The sequence below is a fragment of the Mya arenaria genome, chromosome 9 (assembly GCF_026914265.1).
Source record: "Mya arenaria isolate MELC-2E11 chromosome 9, ASM2691426v1".
Classification (NCBI taxonomy): Eukaryota; Metazoa; Mollusca; class Bivalvia; order Myida; family Myidae; genus Mya; species Mya arenaria.
The window spans coordinates 64,592,252-64,615,506 of record NC_069130.1 but is presented as its reverse complement, the minus strand read 5'-3'; the positions used below and the strand labels follow the sequence as shown (position 1 = coordinate 64,615,506).

Here is a 23,255-nt window from a genome sequence, read left to right as displayed (position 1 = left end):
CATTAAGGCTATCACAATGTCACCAAACACTAACGCTATCATAATGCCACTAGCATTAAGGCTATCACAATGCAACTTTCACTAAATCCATCAGCACTACAGCTATCACAATAACACCATCACTAAGGCAATCAAAATGCAACTTTCACTAAATCCATCAGCACTACAGCTATCACAATAACACCATCACTAAGGCTACCACAATGTCACTAGCACTAAGGCTATCACAATGTCACTAGCATTAAGGCTATCACAATGTCACCAAACACTAACGCTATCATAATGCCACTAGCATTAAGGCTATCACAATGCAACTTTCACTAAATCCATCAGCACTACAGCTATCACAATAACACCATCACTAAGGCTATCACAATGCAACTTTCACTAAATCCATCAGCACTACAGCTATCACAATAACACCATCACTAAGGCTATCACAATGTCACTAGCACTAAGGCTATCACAATGCCACCAAACACTAAGGCAATCACAATGCCACCTTCATCATGGCTATCATGATGCAACCAATACTAAAGATTTCATGATTCCACCAACACTTACAGGCTATCACACTTTTGCTTTTACTATTTGAACTAAGAAGAGGTAAAAATCCCAATTCCTACCAATTTAAAAAAAATGAGATCATATCCCGTCCATATCAACAACAATAACAGCTTAATAGGACACTTGAAAAAACTTATCTTCTTTACCACATTGTCCATGATGACTAATTTTACCATTGAAAATCATAAGAAAAAGCCACATATACATCAGCAGTACATCTATAGAACTTCTCCCTGTATATAATACACTCCTTGGCTGAGATTGTTGTAATCTTAATAAAAATTCAGCTCTGGAAAATCAGAACTCATTAATTTGATTAGATTTTGTATATTTTTTTCATTCTGAATCCCTGATGTTATTACAATAAACAAAGAATAATTCTGGCATGGCTTTACTCCATATATTCACTATTTAATCATGAATATGACCTTTATCTTAATAAGAATATGTAATAATCCCTATTTATAGTATCATAGCTTAGAAACACAAGTCTGCATACGGATAAGTTGGTCTAGCACTTTAATATCAAGGGACACATTATGTGTGCATTATAATATTCATCCAGGAATACAACATGATAATCTGCTGTTGGTGCTGTATACATTCAGGAATACAACATGACAATGTGCTGTTGGTGCTCAGAATCTTTGGGCACGTTATGTGTGTATATATACATTAAGCAATACAACATGATAATCTGCTGTTGGTGCTCAGTGTCTTTGGACGTGTTATGTGTGCATACATACATCCAGCAATACACCATGATAATCTGCTGTTGGTGCTCAGTGTCTTTGGACACGTTATGTGTGCATACATACATCCAGCAATACAACATGATAATCTGCTGTTGGTGCTAAGTGTCTTTGGACACGTTATGTGTGCATACATACATCCAGCAATACACCATGATAATCTGCTGTTGGTGCTCAGTGTCTTTGGACACGTTATGTGTGCATACATCCAGCAATACATGACAATCTGCTGTTGGTGCTGAGTGTCTTTGGACACGTTATGTGTGCATACATCCATCCAGCAATACACCATGATAATCTGCTGTTGGTGCTCAGTGTCTTTGGACACGTTATGTGTGCATACATCCAGCAATACACCATGATAATCTGCTGTTGGTGCTCAGTGTCTTTGGACACGCTATGTGTGCATACATACATCCAGCAATACAACATGATAATCTGCTGTTGGTGCTCAGTGTCTTTGGACACGTTATGTGTGCATACATCCAGCAATACATGACAATCTGCTGTTGGTGCTCAGTGTCTTTGGACACGTTATGTGTGCATACATCCATCCAGCAATACACCATGATAATCTGCTGTTGGTGCTCAGTGTCTTTGGACACGTTATGTGTGCATACATCCATCCAGCAATACACCATGATAATCTGCTGTTGGTGCTCAGTGTCTTTGGACACGTTATGTGTGCATACATCCATCCAGCAATACACCATAATAATCTGCTGTTGGTACTCAGTGTCTTTGGACACGTTATGTGTGCATACATACATCCAGCAATACACCATGATAATCTGCTGTTGGTGCTCAGTGTCTTTGGACACGTTATGTGTGCATACATCCAGCAATACACCATGATAATCTGCTGTTGGTGCTCAGTGTCTTTGGACACGCTATGTGTGCATACATACATCCAGCAATACAACATGATAATCTGCTGTTGGTGCTCAGTGTCTTTGGACACGTTATGTGTGCATACATCCAGCAATACACCATGATAATCTGCTGTTGGTGCTCAATGTCTTTGGACATGTTATGTGTGCATACATACATCCAGCAATACACCATGATAATCTGCTGTTGGTGCTCAATGTCTTTGGACACGTTATGTGTGCATACATACATCCAGCAATACAACATGATAACCTGCTGTTGGTGCCAAGAATACAACGTGATAATCTGCTGTTGGTGCTCAGTGTCTTTGGACACGTTATGTGCGCATATACATCAACTTACTGAACAAGATAATCTGCTGAATTTGTGGATGTGGTAAAAAAAATGAACAACAAAAAAATGCAGCCTGAAATTCTCTGCTTTCTCACTCCACCTGATGCGCCAGTCACGTGTAAACGTTCACTTATGTCTCATGGTTTATGACAAAATTAAGGGTAATTAGATAAAAGAGGCCAGATAATTCTAGAAAATATAATGAAGTCATTTAATATCGGCTATGTAAACAAGCAATTACAAACTGCCAGTGACAAGTGCCCAATTAGCAAAATAATACATCATCATTTGAACGAAAAAAAAAAAATCTGTGATACATTGAACGAGTTTGCCACTATCAAAATGCATCAACTTGTGATTTTTTATTTGATAATGTTAGACCTAAAAATTCATTTCATGAAAATAATCATTGATTGCACATGGTATTTCTGTCGCCATTTAAAAAAAAAAAAGTTTCTCTTTCCGTGAAACAACGGCATTTGCAAAGCAAACTTTAGACAGAACTGAAAGCTGAATGGATGGTTCTTTAGATTAGTAACTTAATCAGTAAATTAGTAACTAATAAATACAATGAAAACTACAGGGACAAGCCTAGCCCAGGACAAGCCCAGCCCAGCCAGAGACATGTCCAGCCGGGACAAAAAGCAGAATTGATGTTTCTTTAGATTAGTAATTTAAATTCCTCTAATATAATGAAAGCTACAGGGACAAGCCAAGCCTAGCTAGGAACAAGCCCAGCCGAGCCAGGGACTAGCCGAGCCAGGGACTAGCTAAGCACAGTGCAGCCCAGCCCAGCGCACCCAGGACAAGCCCAGCCAGGAACAAGCCCGGCCCAGCCAGGGACAAGCCAAGCACAGTGCAGGCCAGTCCAGTGCAACCCAGGACAAGCCCAGCCCAGGAAAAGCCCTGAGCCCGGGACAAGTTTGTTTTTAATGGTGTGTGACAGTAAATAAGAATATGTGAAGTGTGCATGTGCTAAATTGTTTTATTTACTACAGTCGTTGACAAAATGATTTATGAAAATGAAAAAAAATCTTATAAAGAAATGCAACGTAAAAGTTAATTATTTATTAACATATCGTTTCAACACCAGGGCGATCTAGATAACAGTGATTGCAGACAATTTTGTAAAATGTAATTTGTGTAACATCTAGTTTTTATACGATTTACGACTCTAATTTGATCACAATTTCGTTGTTTTTGACACTTTCAGTTTATAGGAAAAAACATATAGATAATTATACGCTATAGGAATTGTTCTTAAATGTCATATATTTTTAACGTATCTAACAGATTTGAAGAGAGCAATTTTATGCACGTTTTACATCGCTTTACCTAGCACATGACTGTAAAGATCAGCAAGGCTTTGAGAAGAGAATAAATGCGTATGTTTAATTACTTAACAGGTGAGCTTAGAATATGCAAACAAACAAATGATAAAATGGCTATATATAATGCCCTGAACAGTTTAACAGAACATACTTGTGTGTATCAATAGAACTGCATGTCGGTATCAATAGAACGCACTTGTCGGTCTTAAAAGAACATACTTGTCAGGGCTATATTCACATATCTAATATACTGTTACTATGCCGTGGTAATTGAATGTACAGGTTTAATTTTTGTAACATTTTTCATCAGGATCATATAAAATTTGTGGTTTTCCCTACCCACCAAACCGGTGCAAATTTAAATGTCCAACGAACAAAAACGCAGAATATTTGGAGCTACGCATGAAACATGATTTTGCGACGCCACAGGACAGAACAGAACTAGACTGGACATAAGTAATCCTACATAGCACCCGGTAGTTTCCATCTTGGTACAATTATCTTTACTTAATATACAAATATAGGCTTTTCAAGAATTTTCATAAGGACTGCTTAACGATCTGATTTTACAAGTGTGTGACACAATCTGCAAAAGACAGGTCACTCTGAGAGACACTGATGAGCGTTACAAATATTCCCTTTTTCAACATGCTGCTTTTTTAAGCGTGATCATAAGTGGTATTATTTTACGTCAATTGACAAAGAGACATGAACAAATTAAATCCTTGTTAGGCTTTAAAAAACATGATTTCTCACGTTACGTCATTTTGCATGTGGCCTGGTTTTTACAGAATGCATACTATTCTCTATAACATGCTGAAAACTAAATGTAACATGATGAGGCAGATGGCAGAACTTATGACCATGAACAATGGAGATAAAATAAACAGGATATTTCAAAAATACATCCTGGTTGTGGTTATGCGTAGGTGCTAAAATGATAAAATTGGCTAGATAAAGTTGACAGTTATATCTTAAGGCATTGCATAGATAGTTGCAGTACATAATTATCAAATATATTAAATCTGATGAAAAATGAATATTTAATCAATTAATTTCATTATATTGTTGCATTTATTACAATGTGTCCTTCCCCAATTCAATGTGACCTTCAGGCTAGACAAAATGGCTGTTCTGTTCTTTGGATTTACCATACTATTTTTTTGAAATTAGAAAATATCTGTAAATTTGTTTCACCGTAAAAAAGCTCAGGGATAAAGCAGTCTAAATAAAAGGCATAATAATGGCCAAAAAAACACTCTTTCTTGCTTAGCAATGACTAGCGCTAAATCAATTGAAAATACTTTGGTTTAGCATTTCAAGAGGGTTTTACCAACTTATTTCATAAAATGCTGACATAAATGACGCCATGGTTCAAAGTAAAAGTTTGAATAATAATGAGTTTAGCGTCACTAAGGCTAAGGCTGTAACAATTTTTGTGCCAATTTGGCAATTCTGTTGGGTGTTAATTAATGTACCTGCAGCACTGGACATCGGGCTGTGACTTTCCGACCCAGCTGGAGTACTGGCCTGAAACAGAAAACAAATCACATGGTTTTTATATCATAGGTGATTCCAATACATGTCAGCCTCTTTTCCAATACCCCTGCATTTGTCAGCCCCTTCCCAAACCCCCTTCCTTTGTCAGCCACTTTCTTACCACCCCTTCCATTGTTAGCCCCTTTTCAAACACCCCTCCCTTTGTCAGCCCCTTCCCAAACCCCCTTCCTTTGTCAGCCCCTTCCCATTCATTGTCAAACACTACTCCAAGCCCCCTTCCTTTGCAGCTCCTTTCCAAACACCCCTACCTTAGTCAGCCCCATTCAAAACACCCCTAATCTGTTGTCGGCCCTTTTAGAAATGCCCCCTTCCTTTCTTGGCCCCTTTCCAAACCCCCATCATTGTCAGACACTTTTCCAATCCCCCCTTCCTTTGCAGCCCCTTTCATAACACCCCTTCTTTTGTCGGCTCCTTTCCAAACACGCCTTCCTTTGTCAGCCCCTTTCCATACCCATTTCATTATCAGACACTATTCTAAAGCCCCCTTCCTTTACAGCCCCTTTCCAAACACCCTTCCTCTGTCAGCCCATTTCAAAACTTTCCGCTTTCCTTTGTCAGACCCATTCAAAACACCTCTTCCTCTGTCTGCCCCTTTCCAACCCCCTTCCTATGTCCAGTTCTTTCCAAACCCCCCTTTCCTTTGTCAGCACCTATCCAGTCCCTTCCTTTGACAGCCCCATTCCAAACACCCCTTCCTCTGTCAGCACCCCCCCCCTTGTTTATCTTTTTCAACACCTTTCCAAACACCCCTTCCTCTGTCAGCACCCCCCCCCCCTTGTTTCTCTTTTTCAACAGCTTTCCAAACCCCCCTTCCTTTAACAAGACTAAGCCAAGGTGACATATGATAAAAACTTGATAAAATTCAAATGTAACACACACATTTTTTATTGAAAAAATTGGAGCAGTTTGCTCAAATCACTGTGCAAAGGCCCCAAATTCTTAAAAGATCTTAAGTGTAACAAGCTTAAATTTCATAGTTCATGTAGCTAAATGACTTATTTAAAATGGAATTTACAAAGTAAAACGTAGTTAATCATCATTATTATTAAGATTTTTCCCTATCAAACTCTTTTAATGACAAGACAAATTATATCAAGACAAAAATAGTGTGCTTAATTAGCATGATCCTCTTTATTAAGGACTTCAGATTGTTTGAGTAATTTTGGCCAGGATTAACAAGTTTTATAGAAAAAAAATCCGAAACCAAAGTGATGTTGTCATAGCAATAACACCAATACTATGACAAAATAATACCTTAAATATCTTATTTCAAATAACTTTTTTAACAAAGTTCAAATTATTGAAAATTCTGTTTAAAAAGGAATTGATTGCTTAAGAAATTTCAGAGGAAATCTGTACAATGGTTGACACTTCTAAAAGCTTGAGTCTTCATATTAAAGGAGAGTGTCTCCACAAACTTCATCCTCCGCTTGATTAACATGCTGTTTGAAGCAGAATTGTCTTTGAACGTGTGAATGACAGAATAATTGCAACGGAAAATAGTGTCTGCATTTATTGCTTTCATGCTGCACTCTCTGGGTGGAGAAACACATCATGAGGCAAACAGTCAGAACATGTTACACAGTTATAAAGTACATAGGGTTAGTGATGGCGCAATTATTGAATATAATCGAATAATCATCTATGGGCGCCCTGAACATACCCAACTGTGATCGTACAAAATTGATTTTAATCGAACGTTGTTACTTTACTTTAAAACTAGAATATTCACTTGTTGAGCGATAACATGGTTTGGTTCCAAGTACTTTGGAATAAACATAAACAATATTATATCAGTATTTAGTTTGTAACGCTTTGAATTATTTGAGATATAATGACCTGTTATGGTAGTCTATGGTAGTGGATTCGATTACCTGGAGCTATGAATTTTGACAAATTATCCAAGACCCTGTTTCCATGATGAGATTTACCTTCAGGGTGGGGGAGGGGGAAGGGCAAGTGTCAGAGGTGGGGTAAATTAGTAGGCCCAATAGGTATTTCATGTCATGTATATGGGAAACCTGATATGCCCTGGGCGCCAATTTTGGTAGTGTTTAACAATGAGATTTTAGTAATTTTAGTAAACAACATTTTTGTTTTCATTAGGTACATAATATTTATATAACTAAGTATTATTTTATTACAAAATAGTACAATACTAAATATCTTACATTAATATTTAAATTCATAATTATCATTAATAATTCATTCATTTAATGTTGATGCATTTAATATCTAAATACTGATAGGGAGTATTATGTTAGGGGATCCAGTGATCTACGGGTTGGTATCATCTTGAGTTGCTGGCTGTCAAGACCAAAGGTCGAGTGCAGACAATGATAAGTGATACAGCCCCACAGATAAACTGACTTATACCACAGTATTTCTTTTATTACATACCTTTTAAGTACTTCTAAAAATAATTATAGTTTTCTTTACAAAAGCATTAAATTTTCTAACAAACATCCCATTTCTGTTGCTTGATACAGCAGAAGTAGATTTGAGCATGTATAATATTGAACCAGAGAACACAGTTAATATAATGTTATACAAATTTTTTCTGGTTTCCATAAATTAATTATGTTTCAATGATGCAATGTATTTTAGACGGAAATTGAACAGGTATGATATAAGGGCTGTTCCACGAGAAAATGTACTAAGGAGTAGGAACTGAATTCCCACTAAGACAATTATAATTATGTTTCCATCCCCACCACCACTATAATAATAGGGCTTGATATCCCCCACCGCCAAAACTTACCATCCCTACCGCCACAACTGGAATAGGGCCGACACCCCAACCCCCCTGTGAGCACCTGGATTTAAGCTTTCTACAACACCTTTAACAGCCTCTTCAAACATCTGTTTCACAATCTCAGAAACAAAGACTCTTGGATAATTTATATTAATAAAAAAAAAAAAAAAATTAATTAAAAAACATCAAAATAACAATTCAGCAGATACACGTTTCAGGGGATGTTTTAATTAGAGATGTTGCTCATATTTTTGTCAAGAGATTATAAAACTTAATTTATGTGCAATAGATGCTGCAAGTTTTAAAACTTTCTTTCTAAACTACAATCTTCTTGAGCCATTTTAAACCCTTTAAATCTACTCTGACAGCCACTGGCGTCTCCATTTGTTTTTGGCAGGCTGTTCAAGATCTTTCCTATTGTACCCTGTGGCCAGGACCATTTAAATCCAACTCCGAGCTTGCAGGTAGAAGCTTATCTCTTGTTTTTTATTTTACAATTTAAACACCAATTTGTGGTGTGTCGTAAAATGTTAATGAAAATATTCCTGTAATTCCGCCAAAGAGCTGCCAGTTCACATGATCTTCTTAATGAAGCGTCGAAGAGCACCGACGACATATGATTGTCTTTGTTAAAGAAATGGACAACTAGTTCCGACTACGTATGGGCATGCTATAGCTCAACGACTATTTAATCGTATGTGACGAGTCATATCAATTTTTCAAATTAATTTGGGAACCCATGAAAATCTCGAATTTATACAAATGGCCGGCCTTTGAGACCAGGTCAATTGAAGTTCCTTTAACACTCCCCTCCAAATTTTTTTAATTTATCTCCGATCCTTCCCTCTTTTACTTTTTTCATGGAACAGCCCTAAACGATTTTACATACAAATAATAAAAGTTTTTTTATAAAAAAATATTTAAATTTTATCTAAACTAAGACATGTGCACAAAACAAATAAATAACTTTTAACTTATATTTAAACAAGGCGAGTTTTTTTGTGTATTTTTTTTTTAAAGATTGTCGAGTATAAATGTATTTTAGTGAAGTTAATACAAAAAAGTCCCGAACCAGTATGACAATCAGATGAAAAATATGGATATCAAACTGGTTTGCAGCATTGTCAACCTGTATCAGACTTGATTGCAGCATTGCCAACCAATATAAGACTGGTTCTAAGAATTGCCAACCAATATCAGACTGGTTTCAAGAATTGACGACCAATATCAGAGGGGTTAGCAGCATTACCAACCAAAATCAGACTGGTTTGCAGCATTGCCGACCATATCAAACTGGTTTGCAGCATTGTCAACCAATATCAGACTGGTTTGCAGCATTACCAACCAATATCAGACTGGTGTGTAGCATTACCAACCAATATCAGACTGGTTTGCAGCATTGCCAACCAAAATCAGACTGGTTTGCAGCATTGCCTACTGATATTATACTGGTTTGCAGCATAACTAACCGATACTAAACTGGTTTGCAGCATTGTCAACCAATATCAGACTGGTTTGCAGCATTACCAACCATCATCAGACTGGTGTGCAGCATAACCAACCAATATCAGACTGGTTTGCAGCATTGCCAACCAAAATCAGACTGGTTTGCAGCATTGCCAACCGATATTAGACTGGTTTGCAGCATTGCCAACCAATATTAGACTGGTTCCAAGCATTGTTGCCAAATATCAGACTGGTTTGAATCAATGGCAACAACAAAAGTTTATGATTAGTTGTTTTATTTTAAATAGAAATCTATCATTAATTTAAAAAAAAAGCAAAAAACAGGTCCGAATTAAGAAAAAAAAAAAACTCGCCTAAAAAAATAAATATGAGGAAAATGGTGAATATTCTTTTACAAATGGCGTAACAAAAATCACATCAAAAGATGCATGTTCATACCTTACAATTTAAAAGCCCAAATAAATCCATGGATATAAGATGGTTCCTGTTTCTATGTATAAAACTGAATCTGCATTTTTTTTAAATTGTTCCCGAGTCTGAAAAAAAGATATTCTATACATCAATTTTATGTACGATGCCATTTTCAAGCTTCTTCATAAGATAAATAAGCATTTTCTTACGTCAAATTAAGCATATGCACAATTATCCATGAAATAATACGAACAGCGCCCCCACTGCAAAGCGCCGCCTATGACACTGTATAGATATCATTTACACATTTCGTGAAAAAAAAAAATAGTCAAAGATAGTAATGAGTTATTTATTAAACTTCAATATTTTAAATTATGGAACCGCATATGGCATTCCCAATTTTTATTTTATATGTAACATCTCCACAAATCCATCATTTAGATTACTGTTGACTTGCCTAAATAAAAGTAAATATGGCGCGCGGCATACAATTTTCTACATCATAGCGAAGCAACACGCGAAGAGAACAAATGAATAACGCTTTCAGAAAAGTATACAATAGATTTAATGTTGTTTTTTTACCATTCTGTCATATCATGATGATAAACAGTAACGAGTACGAAATGAACATATATTATGTGTAATGTACAACAGTACATATGTATGTGGCGCGCATACCGCGCACAGCACTGAAGTCATAGCCGCCATCTTTGTCTGACCCCAAAACCAGACAGCTTGCGATAAACGCGCCCTCGGCTGACAAATTAAACTATCTTTAAATAATGAATAATGTAACGTCTTACAATTAAGTGCAGTAAATATTCCATTACACGAGATGTAAACAATTGCAGCTCTATTAAGTGTCTACTGTCTGCATTTTAGGGTAAAAATGCATTTCGGTGTACACTTGAGCGCGCATGACCGAAACATGCATTCCGTTGCACTGTGGGATAGATAACATTAGCATAATAAACCTTCATCAAAATTCTAACTTTCAGCCACATATTCAAACACCATATCATACATTTACACTATTATTGAACTATTTCCAATGAACAATAATATCATAATTGAAATATAAAAATGAAAGATTAAAACCTAAAAGCCATAATTTCTCGGCTTGATGATTCAGACACAAGCATTTACCTTTTAAACAAAGGTTTGCATTCAGGCTTTTATCTTGTCGTTAAATCCGCCTGTTCGACCAGAAATCAGTTTATACATCCTATTACTTATACATCACATAGCTGTAAAATTCTAAACAATTTTTAAAAATTCCGCAAAGCCCTGGAGACAATTTTTAAATTCAGAATAAATTTAACACCATATCCTTTCTTTAACTTAGTTTAAGTTTATAAATATCCTGCCGTAAATAAATCACCTATGCAAAAAGCCAGACTCGACGTAAACAAAGATTACATGCGGTGCATATTACTGCACACATTATGCATGTTAACTGCACATGTCCCAGATACTGTGCAGGTTAAAAGAATGTGTGCTACAGCTTTAAAGGCACTTGCTGGCTCTAAATCATTAACATACAGCAGCCTCACGTTTCAATTAAGGCCAGGGTCTGCATTGACAAAGGTTTTGTCAGGGTTTGCATTGACACAGCTAATGTTAGGGTTTGTTTAAACAAAGGTTTTGTCAGGGTTTGAATTAACACATGTTTTGTCAGGGTTTGTATAAACAAAGGTTTTGTCAGGGTCTACATTGACAGGTTTTGTCAGGGTCTCCATTGACAGGTTTTGTCAGGGTCTCCATTGACAGGTTTTGTCAGGGTCTACATTGACAGGTTTTGTCAGGGTCTGCATTGACAGGTTTTGTCAGGGTCTACATTGACAGGTTTTGTCAGGGTCTGCATTGACAGGTTTTGTCAGGGTCTCCATTGACAGGTTTTGTCAGGGTCTACATTGACAGGTTTTGTCAGGGTATGCATTGACAGGTTTTGTCAGGGTCTGCATTGACAGGTTTTGTCAGGGTCTACATTGACAGGTTTTGTTAGGGTCTGCTTTGACAGGTTTTGTCAGAGTCTGTATTGACAGATTTTGTCAGGGTATGCATTGACAGGTTTTGTCAGGGTCTGCATTGACAGGTTTTGTCAGGGTCTGCATTGACAGGTTTTGTCAGGGTCTACATTGACAAGTTTTTTCAGGGTCTACATTGACAGGTTTTTTCAGGGTCTGCATTGACAGGTTTTTTCAGGGTCTGCATTGACAAAGGTTTTGTCAGGGTCTCCATTGACAGGTTTTGTCAGGGTCTCCATTGACAGGTTTTGTCAGGGTCTACATTGACAGGTTTTGTCAGGGTCTACATTGACAGGTTTTGTCAGGGTTTGTATTGACAGAAATTTTGTCAGTGTTTGTAAAGACACAGGTTTGAAGGTTTTTGCCTGTTTTTTCATAGACACAGGTTTGAAGGTTTTGTCCAGGTTTGCATAGCCACAGGTTTGTGTGAAGGTTTGAGGGCGTGGTTTAAGGTTAGGGTCTGGGATTAAGGTTTAAGCGCTAAGGTTTGAGGGCTAGGTTTCAGGTTGTGATTAGGGTTAAAGTTTAAGGGCTAGGTTTAAGTGACCTAGGATAACACTTGTTAATTTTGTCTAACAAACAAAAGCACAAATGGTCGCCAATTTCAAATGCCGCTCTTTTGATCACCTACATCGAGCTAATCCCTTTATCAACTAGCTTCACTCCGCCTGGTCACTTTGTCAGAGGTGGTCAAAGTAATCCACTGGATCAAAAAGTGACCAATGATAAATGACCTAAGTTAAAGTGACCTAGCTAGGTTAAAGTGACCGAGGTTAAAGTGACCTAGATTAAAGTGACCTAGCTAGTTTAAAGTGACATAGCTAGGTTAAAGTGACCTAGGTTAAAGTGACCGAGGTTAAAGTGACCTAGATTAAAGTGACCTAGCTAGTTTAAAGTGACATAGCTAGGTTAAAGTGACCTAGGTTAAAGTGACCTAGCTAGGTTAAAGTGACCTAGATTAAAGTGACCAAGCTAGTTTAAAGTGACATAGCTAAGTTAAAGTGACCTAGTTGGTTTAAAGTGACCTAGCTAGGTATAAGTGACCTAGTTGGTTTAAAGTGACATAGCTAAGTTAAAGTGACCTAGTTGGTTTAAAGTGACATAGCTAAGTTAAAGTGACATAGTTGGTTTAAAGTGACATAGCTAGGTTAAAGTGACATAGTTGGTTGGTTTAAAGTGACCTAGCAAGTTTAAAGTGACCTAGATTAAAGTGACCAAGCTAGTTTAAAGTGACATAGCTAAGATAAAGTGACCTAGTTGGTTTAAAGTGACCTAGCTAGGTTAAAGTGACCTAGGTTAAAGTGACCTAGTTGGGTTAAAGTGTCCTAGGTTAAAGTGACCTAGCTAGGTTAAAGTGATAGGTTAAAGTGACCTAGGTTAAAGTGACCTAGCTAGGTTACAGTGACCTAGCTAGGTTAAAGTGACCTAGGTTAAAGTGACCTAGGTTAAAGTGACCTAGGTAAATGCGACCCATGTTAGGGTGACCTAGCTAGGTAACAAAGACCTTGGATTACATCTATTTCATATCAACCTTTAAGCAACCTTCAAAATTACCATTTATCTATTGTTGATTTTAGGTTAAAGTGACCAATGTTTAAATGATTTATGATTTTTTTTGTTCAATATTTATCCTAAACTTGAAGTAGAGAAGAATAACAATTAATTCAATATTGATGTTATCATTAATAGCTGCTTAAATTAAAAGGATCTAAATGATTTAATTTTTATGTTAATATAAATTCTTTATTTTATTGTGATCTTAATATTTAAACTTACTTTAAAAACAACAATACAAAAACATATGTACCACGTGATTCATTTATACATTTAGTAATTTGCAATAGCTAAAGTTTTTTCATAAATATAAACTCTTGCTCATGGATTTTGAATAGTTTAAAAACACTTACTTACAGTAGACAGATTTCAAAGCTGATTAAGAGCGTTTAACTGTGCATGTCTCCTATCACCTACAGTGCATATCTTGCAGCTAATACAAACAGAATCAAGTGGAACATGTAAAATATGATATGGCTCACTCCAAATGTGCATTTTGAATCATCCAACATGCACTGATAACATTGCTTCCACTATATATTTAGTCAGACGTTTACATTAAAGGTTTGCTTACAGAATTAAACATGCATCTCCCCATTAGCTTTACTACCTTACAGCACTCACAGATTGTGAATTATTTAAAAGAATAAAATAAGCCACATCTCCATTTGTTATACCAAATAAATTGAAAATGACAAAACACTGTCATGAAAAACGTTGTTGAAAAATGCAAAAAACTGTTATATTAGGTTGCTTAACGCTGAAACATTTATATCTTTAATGAATACATCTTGTTTTTTTTTGCCTAAAATAACAAATAGAGGGGAGACTGAACTTCTAATTATCCTAGATTATTATTCTATATGATCAATTATGTAGGAAAGAATGGCTGCTTTCACCAGCTCTTCTTTTTAAGTTTTTTGTCTTTTATATTTTGGTCATTGGCCAAAAGCCATAGAACAAAAGATTAAATTTGAGTGGCCTTTTTATGAAACAGATTAAAGTTGTTCCTTAATTGTAAAACAAGCATATCCCCTTGATTATTATGAAATCACTTCATCAGGGCTCACAAACTTTCATTTGGACTTATTTAAAAGTAAAAATACTATTATATATAAATTAAATGAAATCTAGTTTGAAAATTGAAAAAAAGGAATATGCTACCTCTTACCAACAGTCATCAATATGAGGAATAAATTACCCAATCTATTATTAGACTGGGTTTTGGGGTATCAGTTACTATAATTTCAAATCTACCATTGCAGTATTTCTACCAACGCATCCCTGGGTGCCGTTTCATCATTATAATCCTTGGAGCGGTTTCATTTCTAAGAGAGATGGTCAACAGTGCGGTTCAACAGTTCATAAATCTCTCCTAGCTACTTAACCCCACATCTAGGTTTCTTGGTAAAACAGCTCCGAGGTTTGATTGCCAACCGGAGTGCCGGTGAACTTGGTTGGTGGTCACCGAGCCACAATACACAATAGTGTGTATGTGTTAAGGGAACTTTTTTAGCATTTGAACCTTCAATATGATGCCCTTAACATAGAGCATAGAGGAGTCCCCCCTAGCATAGAGCTGCCAAGACAAAAATCATCAAGACTCTGAAGCGGCTGTTTGTATGGACTAGGTGGTCTCCAAGTCAAACAAGTATGTTTTCCCTTGGGTTATAATAGGACAATTAAGTACTTGCCCTAATTTTGGAGCAGCCTTAAGTGCCCTCGGGTCAACCGTGAGGATCAGACTCACAATATTTGTTATGGTAGAATTATAGTAATATTTTCATCTTAAGTTTCAAGAATTTTTCTGGAAATATTTACAAACAACTTTGTTCATATTCAGTTTGTTATGTATGGCAAATGAAATAAGATATTCAATTATTTAAAACTGAAGATTTTTTTTAATCCAGGTGCCCTGAGCTTGATGAAAGCTTAATCAGAAGCTTCACTATCAGCTTAATTCAAAATAATTATTCACAAATAAAGAGCTAATATGAATGAATTATGCAAAAGATATAACGCAAGTCTGGCCAAGTATGGCAGAGAGTAGCCAAGTTTGGTCCAAACCGTGGCCAAAATAAGGAAAACATGTTTTTTCTAACCTGAGCAGGTGGCCAGAGAAACTCCTCTCTCTGGTGCCGGTCGGCCATGTTGATTCCCGTGTAACAGTCGGCACTGAAATTGAAAACAAAAAATCATTCTGACACAGATTCATTTAACTGACAGCTGCTTATTTTCATTTCTTCAGATGAAAACTTATGTTGATCTTGCAGGAGCAAAAAAAAACAATGTTAATAACTATACAGTCATTGTTTACTTCATTCCTGCATTTTGATTGGACAAAAATGACTCCATTTGCAAAGAACATATAATTAAAATTACATGACAATAAGAGTAAGATTGACAATATTAACATGAACTTATTACATTTAGGGTCTTATTGACGATGAGAACATGAAGTCATTTTATTTTGGGTTTAACTGACAATGTTGACATGAAGTCATTACATTTAGGTTTTAGTTGACAATGGTAACATGATGTCATTCCATTTAGGTGTTTAAGTTGACAAGGTTAACATGAAATCATAACATTTTGGTTTTAGTTGGCAATGTTAACATGAAATCATTATATTTAGTTTTTAGTTGACAATTTTAACATCAAAATCATTACATTTAGGTTTTAGTTGGCAATGTTTACATGAAATCATTATATTTAGTTTTTAGTTGACAATTTCAACATGAAATCATTACATTTAGGTTTTAGTTGGCAATGTTAACATGATATCATTACATTTAGTTATAAGTTGACAATGTTAACATAACATCAATACATTTAGTTTTTAGTTGGCAATGTTAACAAGGAATCATTACATTTAGGTTATAGTTGACAATGTAAAACCTGAGGTCAATACATATAGGTTTAAGATGACAATGTTAACATGAAATCATTACATTTAGTTTTTAGTTGACAATGTTAACATGAAGTTATTACATTTAGTTTTTAGTTGACAATGTTAACATGAAGTCATAACATTTAGGTTATAGTTGACAATGTAAAACCTGAAGTCAATACATATAGGTTTAAGATGACAATGTTAACATGAAGTCATAATATTTAGTTTTTATACTTATGTGAAAAATAAGTTGACAATGTTGACATGAAGTAATTACATTAAGATTTAAGTTGACAATGTTAATATAACGTAATTACATTTAGGTTTTAGTTGACAATGTTGACATGAAGTCATAACATTTAGGTTTAAATTGACAATGTTAACATGAAGTCATTACATTCAGGTTAAAGTTTACAATGTTAAAATGAAGTCGACAATGTTTTCATGAGTCATTACATCTAGATTTTAACCGACAATGTTGACAGAAGTCATTTTGGTGTTTAATAGACAGGATTTACATGAAGTCTTTTCATTAGAGATTCATTTTACAATTGATGTATCATGATACTGTCATTAACTTAAGAATAACTTCTAGGGATTTAAATATGGTGGTAATCTAATTCTAGTGTAATTGAAAGTACAGATTAGCTTTTCAATCATCATCATAATGAATATTAAAATGCAGCCTGACAATAGCATGACATTCAGGGATTTTTCTTAAGATCAAGTTCTTCAATCATATTATTGGAAGACACTATGAACATTAGGAGAATGGGACAAACTTTCTGAACCTTATTAATTATACTGAAGATGAAAGAAATATCTTATGAATATCTAGCAATTTTTTCATGTTAACCAAGATGTCCTTGAGACCAGGAAACCTAATCTTGACCTCTTAAAAAGTACAATAGCTATAACCAGGAAACCCCCCAGTTTCAACCCTCGTATGTGACCATACTCTATACCTCTATATTGGTTTAACCCAGGAAACCCCCACTTTCAACCCAAAAAGGGCACCAAACTCTTTACTTCGATATTGGCATAACTCAGGAAAGCCCCAGTTTCAACCCTTATAAAACACCATACTCTTGACCTCAATATTAGCATAACCCAGGAAGGTACATGGTCTAGCCCCAACAAGGGAACATTCCCTTGGCCTCAAAATTGTCATAACCCAGGTAAGTCCATGGTACAGCCCAAAAATGGGAACATTCCCTTGGCCTCAATATTGTCATAACCCAGGTAAGTCCATGGTACAGCCCAAAAATGGGAACATTCCCTTGGCCTCAATATTGTCATAACCCAGGTAAGTCCATGGTACAGCCCCAAAATGGGAACATTCCCTTGGCCTCAATATTGTCATAACCCAGGTAAGTCCATGGTACAGCCCCAAAATGGGAACATTCCCTTGGCCTCAATATTGTCATAACCCAGGTAAGTCCATGGTACAGCCCAAAAATGGAACATTCCCTTGGCCTCAATATTGTCATAACCCAGGTAAGTCCATGGTACAGCCCAAAAATGGGAACATTCCCTTGGCCTCAATATTGTCATAACCCAGGTAAGTCCATGGTACAGCCCCAACAAGGGAACATTCCCTTGGCCTCAAAATTGTCATAACCCAGGTAAGTCCATGGTACAGCCCCAAAATGGGAACATTCCCTTGGCCTCAATATTGTCATAACCCAGGTAAGTCCATGGTACAGCCCAAAAATGGGAACATTCCCTTGGCCTCAATATTGTCATAACCCAGGAAAGTACATGGTACAGCCCCAACAGGGGAACATTCCCTTGGCCTCAATATTGTCATAACCCAGGAAAGTACATGGTACAGCCCCAACAGGGGAACATTCCCTTGGCCTCAATATTGTCATAACCCAGGAAGGTACATGGTCAAGCCCCAACAGGGGAACATTCCCTTGGCCTCAAAATTGTCATAACCCAGGTAAGTCCATGGTACAGCCCAAAAATGGGAACATTCCCTTGGCCTCAATATTGTCATAACACAGGAAAGTACATGGTACAGCCCCAACAGGGGAACATTCTCTTCACCTTGATATTGTCATAACTCAGGAAAGTACATGGTACAGCCCTAACAGGGGAACATTCTCTTCACCTTGATATTGTCATAACTCAGGAAAGTCCATGGTACAGCCCCAACAGGGGAACATTCTCTTCACCTTGATATTGTCATAACCCAGGAAAGTCCATGGTACAGCCCCAACAGGGGAACATTCTCTTTACCTCAATATTGTCATAACCCAGGAAAGTCCATGGTACAGCCCAAACAGGGGAACATTCTCTTCACCTTGATATTGTCATAACCCAGGAAAGTACATGGTACAGCCCCAACAGGGGAACATTCTCTTCACCTTGATATTGTCATAACCCAGGAAAGTACATGGTACAGCCCCAACAGGGGAACATTCTCTTGATCTTGATATTGTCATAACCCAGGAAAGTACATGGTACAGCCCCAACAGGGGAACATTCTCTTCACCTTGATATTGTCATAACCCAGGAAAGTACATGGTACAGCCCCAACAGGGGAACATTCTCTTCACCTTGATATTGTCATAACCCAGGAAAGTACATGGTACAGCCCCAACAGGGGAACATTCTCTTCACCTTGATATTGTCATAACCCAGGAAAGTCCATGGTATAGCTCCAACAGGGGAACATTCTCTTGATCTTGATATTGTCATAACCCAGGAAAGTCCATGGTACAGCCCCAACAGGGGAACATTCTCTTGATCTTGATATTGTCATAACCCAGGAAAGTACATGGTACAGCCCCAACAGGGGAACATTCTCTTCACCTTTATGTTGTCATAACCCAGGAAAGTCCATGGTATAGCTCCAACAGGGGAACATTCTCTTGTCCTTGATATTGTCATAATCCAGGAAAGTACATGGTACAGCCCCAACAGGGGAACATTCTCTTGATCTTGATATTGTCATAACCCAGGAAAGTACATGGTACAGCCCCAACAGGGGAACATTCTCTTTACCTTGACATTGTCATAACCCAGGAAAGTACATGGTACAGCCCCAACAGGGGAACATTCCCTTGGCCTCAATATTGTCATAAATCAGGAAAGTCCATGGTACAGCCCTAACAGGGGAACATTCTCTTCACCTTTATGGTGTCATAACCCAGGAAAGTCCATGGTATAGCTCCAACAGGGGAACATTCTCTTGACCTTGATATTATCATAACTCAGGAAAGTACATGGTACAGCCCCAACAGGGGAACATTCTCTTCACCTTTATGGTGTCATAACCCAGGAAAGTCCATGGTATAGCTCCAACAGGGGAACATTCTCTTGTCCTTGATATTGTCATAACCCAGGAAAGTCCATGGTACAGCCCCAACAGGGGAACATTCTCTTCACCTTGATGTTGTCATTACCCAGGAAAGTACATGGTATAGCTCCAATAGGGGAACATTCTCTTCACCTTGATATTGTCATTACCAGGAAAGTCCATGGTATAGCTCCAACAGGGGGACATTCTCTTCACCTTGATGTTGTCATTACCCAGGAAAGTCCATGGTATAGCTCCAACAGGGGGACATTCTCTTCACCTTGATATTGTCATTACCAGGAAAGTACATGGTACAGCCCCAACAGGGGAACATTCTCTTCACCTTGATGTTGTCATTACCCAGGAAAGTCCATGGTATAGCTCCAACAGGGGGACATTCTCTTCACCTTGATGTTGTCATTACCCAGGAAAGTACATGGAATAGCTCCAATAGGGGAACATTCTCTTTACCTTGATATTGTCATAACCCAGGAAAGTCCATGGTACAGCCCCAACAGGGGAACATTCTCTTCACCTTGATATTATCATAACCCAGGAAAGTCCATGGTACAGCCCCAACAGGGGAACATTCTCTTTACCTCAATATTGTCATAACCCAGGAAAGTCCATGGTACAGCCCAAACAGGGGAACATTTTATTGACATTGATATTGTCATAACCCAGGAAAGTCCATGGTACAGCCCTAACAGGGGAACATTCTCTTCACCTTGATATTGTCATAACCCAAGAAAGTACATGGTACAGCCCCAACAGGGGAACATTCTCTTCACCTTGATATTGTCATAACTCAGGAAAGTACATGGTACAGCCCTAACAGGGGAACATTCTCTTCACCTTGATATTGTCATAACCCAGGAAAGTACATGGTACAGCCCCAACAGGGGAACATTCTCTTGTCCTTGATATTGTCATAATCCAGGAAAGTCCATGGTACAGCCCTAACAGGGGAACATTCTCTTCACCTTGATATTGTCATAACCCAGGAAAGTACATGGTACAGCCCCAACAGGGGAACATTCTCTTCACCTTGATATTGTCATAACCCAGGAAAGTACATGGTACAGCCCCAACAGGGGAACATTCTCTTCACCTTTATGTTGTCATAACCCAGGAAAGTCCATGGTATAGCTCCAACAGGGGGACATTCCCTTGCCCTCAATATTGTCATTACCAGGAAAGTACATGGTACAGCCCCAACAGGGGAACATGCTCTTGAATTTGATGTTGTCATAATCCAGGAAAGTCCATAGATTAGCCAGTTCTTGACCACTATATTGACATAACCCAGGCAAGTCCAAGGTCTGTATTCACTAAGGTCTTCAGTCTGAGTTTTAGACTCAGAGAAGTGAATTTGAAAAAGTTACATAATTATTATCTTTGATATAAATAATGTTGGCAAGAGATGTGTGAATTATTACTAAATATATTATTTGAAAGACGTGAAGCATTTTTCTAACATTATTGATCTTCCAATACAGTTTTACAACGAAATTCAGATATGCAGTTTTGAGTCACACTTAGACTCAAGATGTAAGTACATAATAAATTATAGACCAAGAGTATGAGAACCATCATTCTCTTGATCTCTCAAAAAGGACTTTCATTACTAAGATTTACCTCATTCTTATGAAAATGGATGTTTGTTTATTTTTAAGCAATAGCTTCTATTTTAACCAAATGTTCGAGAAAAAAAAGGTGTCAGTCTGAATGATTGGCATATTTTGACATAATTAAATGCAGAAAAATGCTTTTTTTGGAAGCAATGATGCATCAAACTCTGTGTAACTGTGTTGTTTATGTCTCTAATGAATTCAGGAAGACGGCATCTTTCAAAATGAGAATTTGATGAGGGGTTTTCTGGTTGTCAATATTCAATGACAAAGTTCAAAATTCTACTCAAAATTTTCCATTATAAAAGCTGACTGTTTAACATTTCCAATCTAAATATAAATAAATTAAAAACAATGTTAAAAAGGGGGCTTACTCAGTTTGCTCAGTCACTTTTTTTCAGACAAAATCTGTATAACAAAATTCAAATGGTATGATCTAAAGAATGTTTGTATTCTGACCACCATTCTGAGCCAACATTCTGAGCCACCATTCTGAGCCAACATTCTGGCCACCATTTTGAGCCACCATTCTGAGTCACAATTCTAAACCACCATTCTGAGCCAACATTCTGGCCACCATTCTGAACCACCATTCTGAACCACCATTCTGACCCACCATTCTAAACCACCATTCTGAACCACCATTCTGAACCACCATTCTGACCCACCATTCTGACCCACCATTCTGAACCACCATTCTGACCCACCATTCTGAGCCAACATTCTAAACCACCATTCTGAACCACCATTCTGAGCCAACATTCTGGCCACCATTTTGAGCCACCATTCTGAGTCACAATTCTAAACCACCATTCTGAGCCAACATTCTGGCCACCATTCTGAACCACCATTCTGAACCACCATTCTGACCCACCATTCTAAACCACCATTCTGAACCACCATTCTGAACCACTATTCTGACCCACCATTCTGAACCACCATTCTGAACCACCATTCTGACCCACCATTCTAAACCACCATTCTGAACCACCATTCTGAACCACCATTTTGAACCACCATTCTGACCCACCATTCTAAACCACCATTCTGAACCACCATTCTGACCCACCATTCTAAACCACCATTCTGAACCACCATTCTGACCCACCATTCTAAGCCAACATTCTGGCCACCATTTTGAGCCACCATTCTGACCCACCATTCTGACCCACCATTCTAAACCACCATTCTGAACCACCATTCTGAACCACCATTCTGACCCACCATTCTAAACCACCATTCTGAACCACCATTCTGAACCATCATTCTGAACACCATAATCTGAACCAACATTTAGCCACAAGTCTGACCGACATTCTGACGGAAATTTTTATATAAATACATTTGTATAAGATGGCACTTAGCGACATCTACTTATAATTGATATGACGCAAAATGTGAGCATGACTGCCCTTGATAATAACCTTCTTTGTTTAACACAGCTATATATATTGAATCTATGTCCGTCCAGTCAGGGCTACCATGAATGTGGCTTGCTAGTCTCACCATTGGTTTAACAGTTATGAATATATACATCAGGCCGGTGCAGTGTCCTGTCAATTCTGGACATTCATGAGTATGATAGTTTCAAAGACATTTTTAAGTTTCTTGACATGTATATTATGTACGATTTCTACATTTAGATAAAACTATGAGAAAATGTAGTCTGGCTTGACAGACTTCAGTAACTAATAAATGATGTAAGTAAAAAGTATATCCCACGAGTATCAGTTTTCAACAAAATTATACATTACAAAGACAGAAGTTATAATATGT

The 23,255-nt window shown here is 37.3% G+C and overlaps 1 protein-coding gene across 1 annotated transcript in view; it reads right to left on the bottom strand.

The window, feature by feature from the left end:
* The window catches only part of LOC128246279 (uncharacterized), a 94,684-nt gene that overhangs the window by 23,922 nt on the left and 47,507 nt on the right, over positions 1-23,255 (bottom strand). Inside the window, exons 11-12 of the mRNA XM_052964472.1 lie at positions 15,751-15,823; positions 5,353-5,404 (exon numbers count right to left, since the gene is read on the bottom strand). Of these exons, the coding sequence (XP_052820432.1) occupies positions 5,353-5,404; positions 15,751-15,823 (125 nt within the window). The remainder of the gene's footprint in view (positions 1-5,352; positions 5,405-15,750; positions 15,824-23,255) is intronic.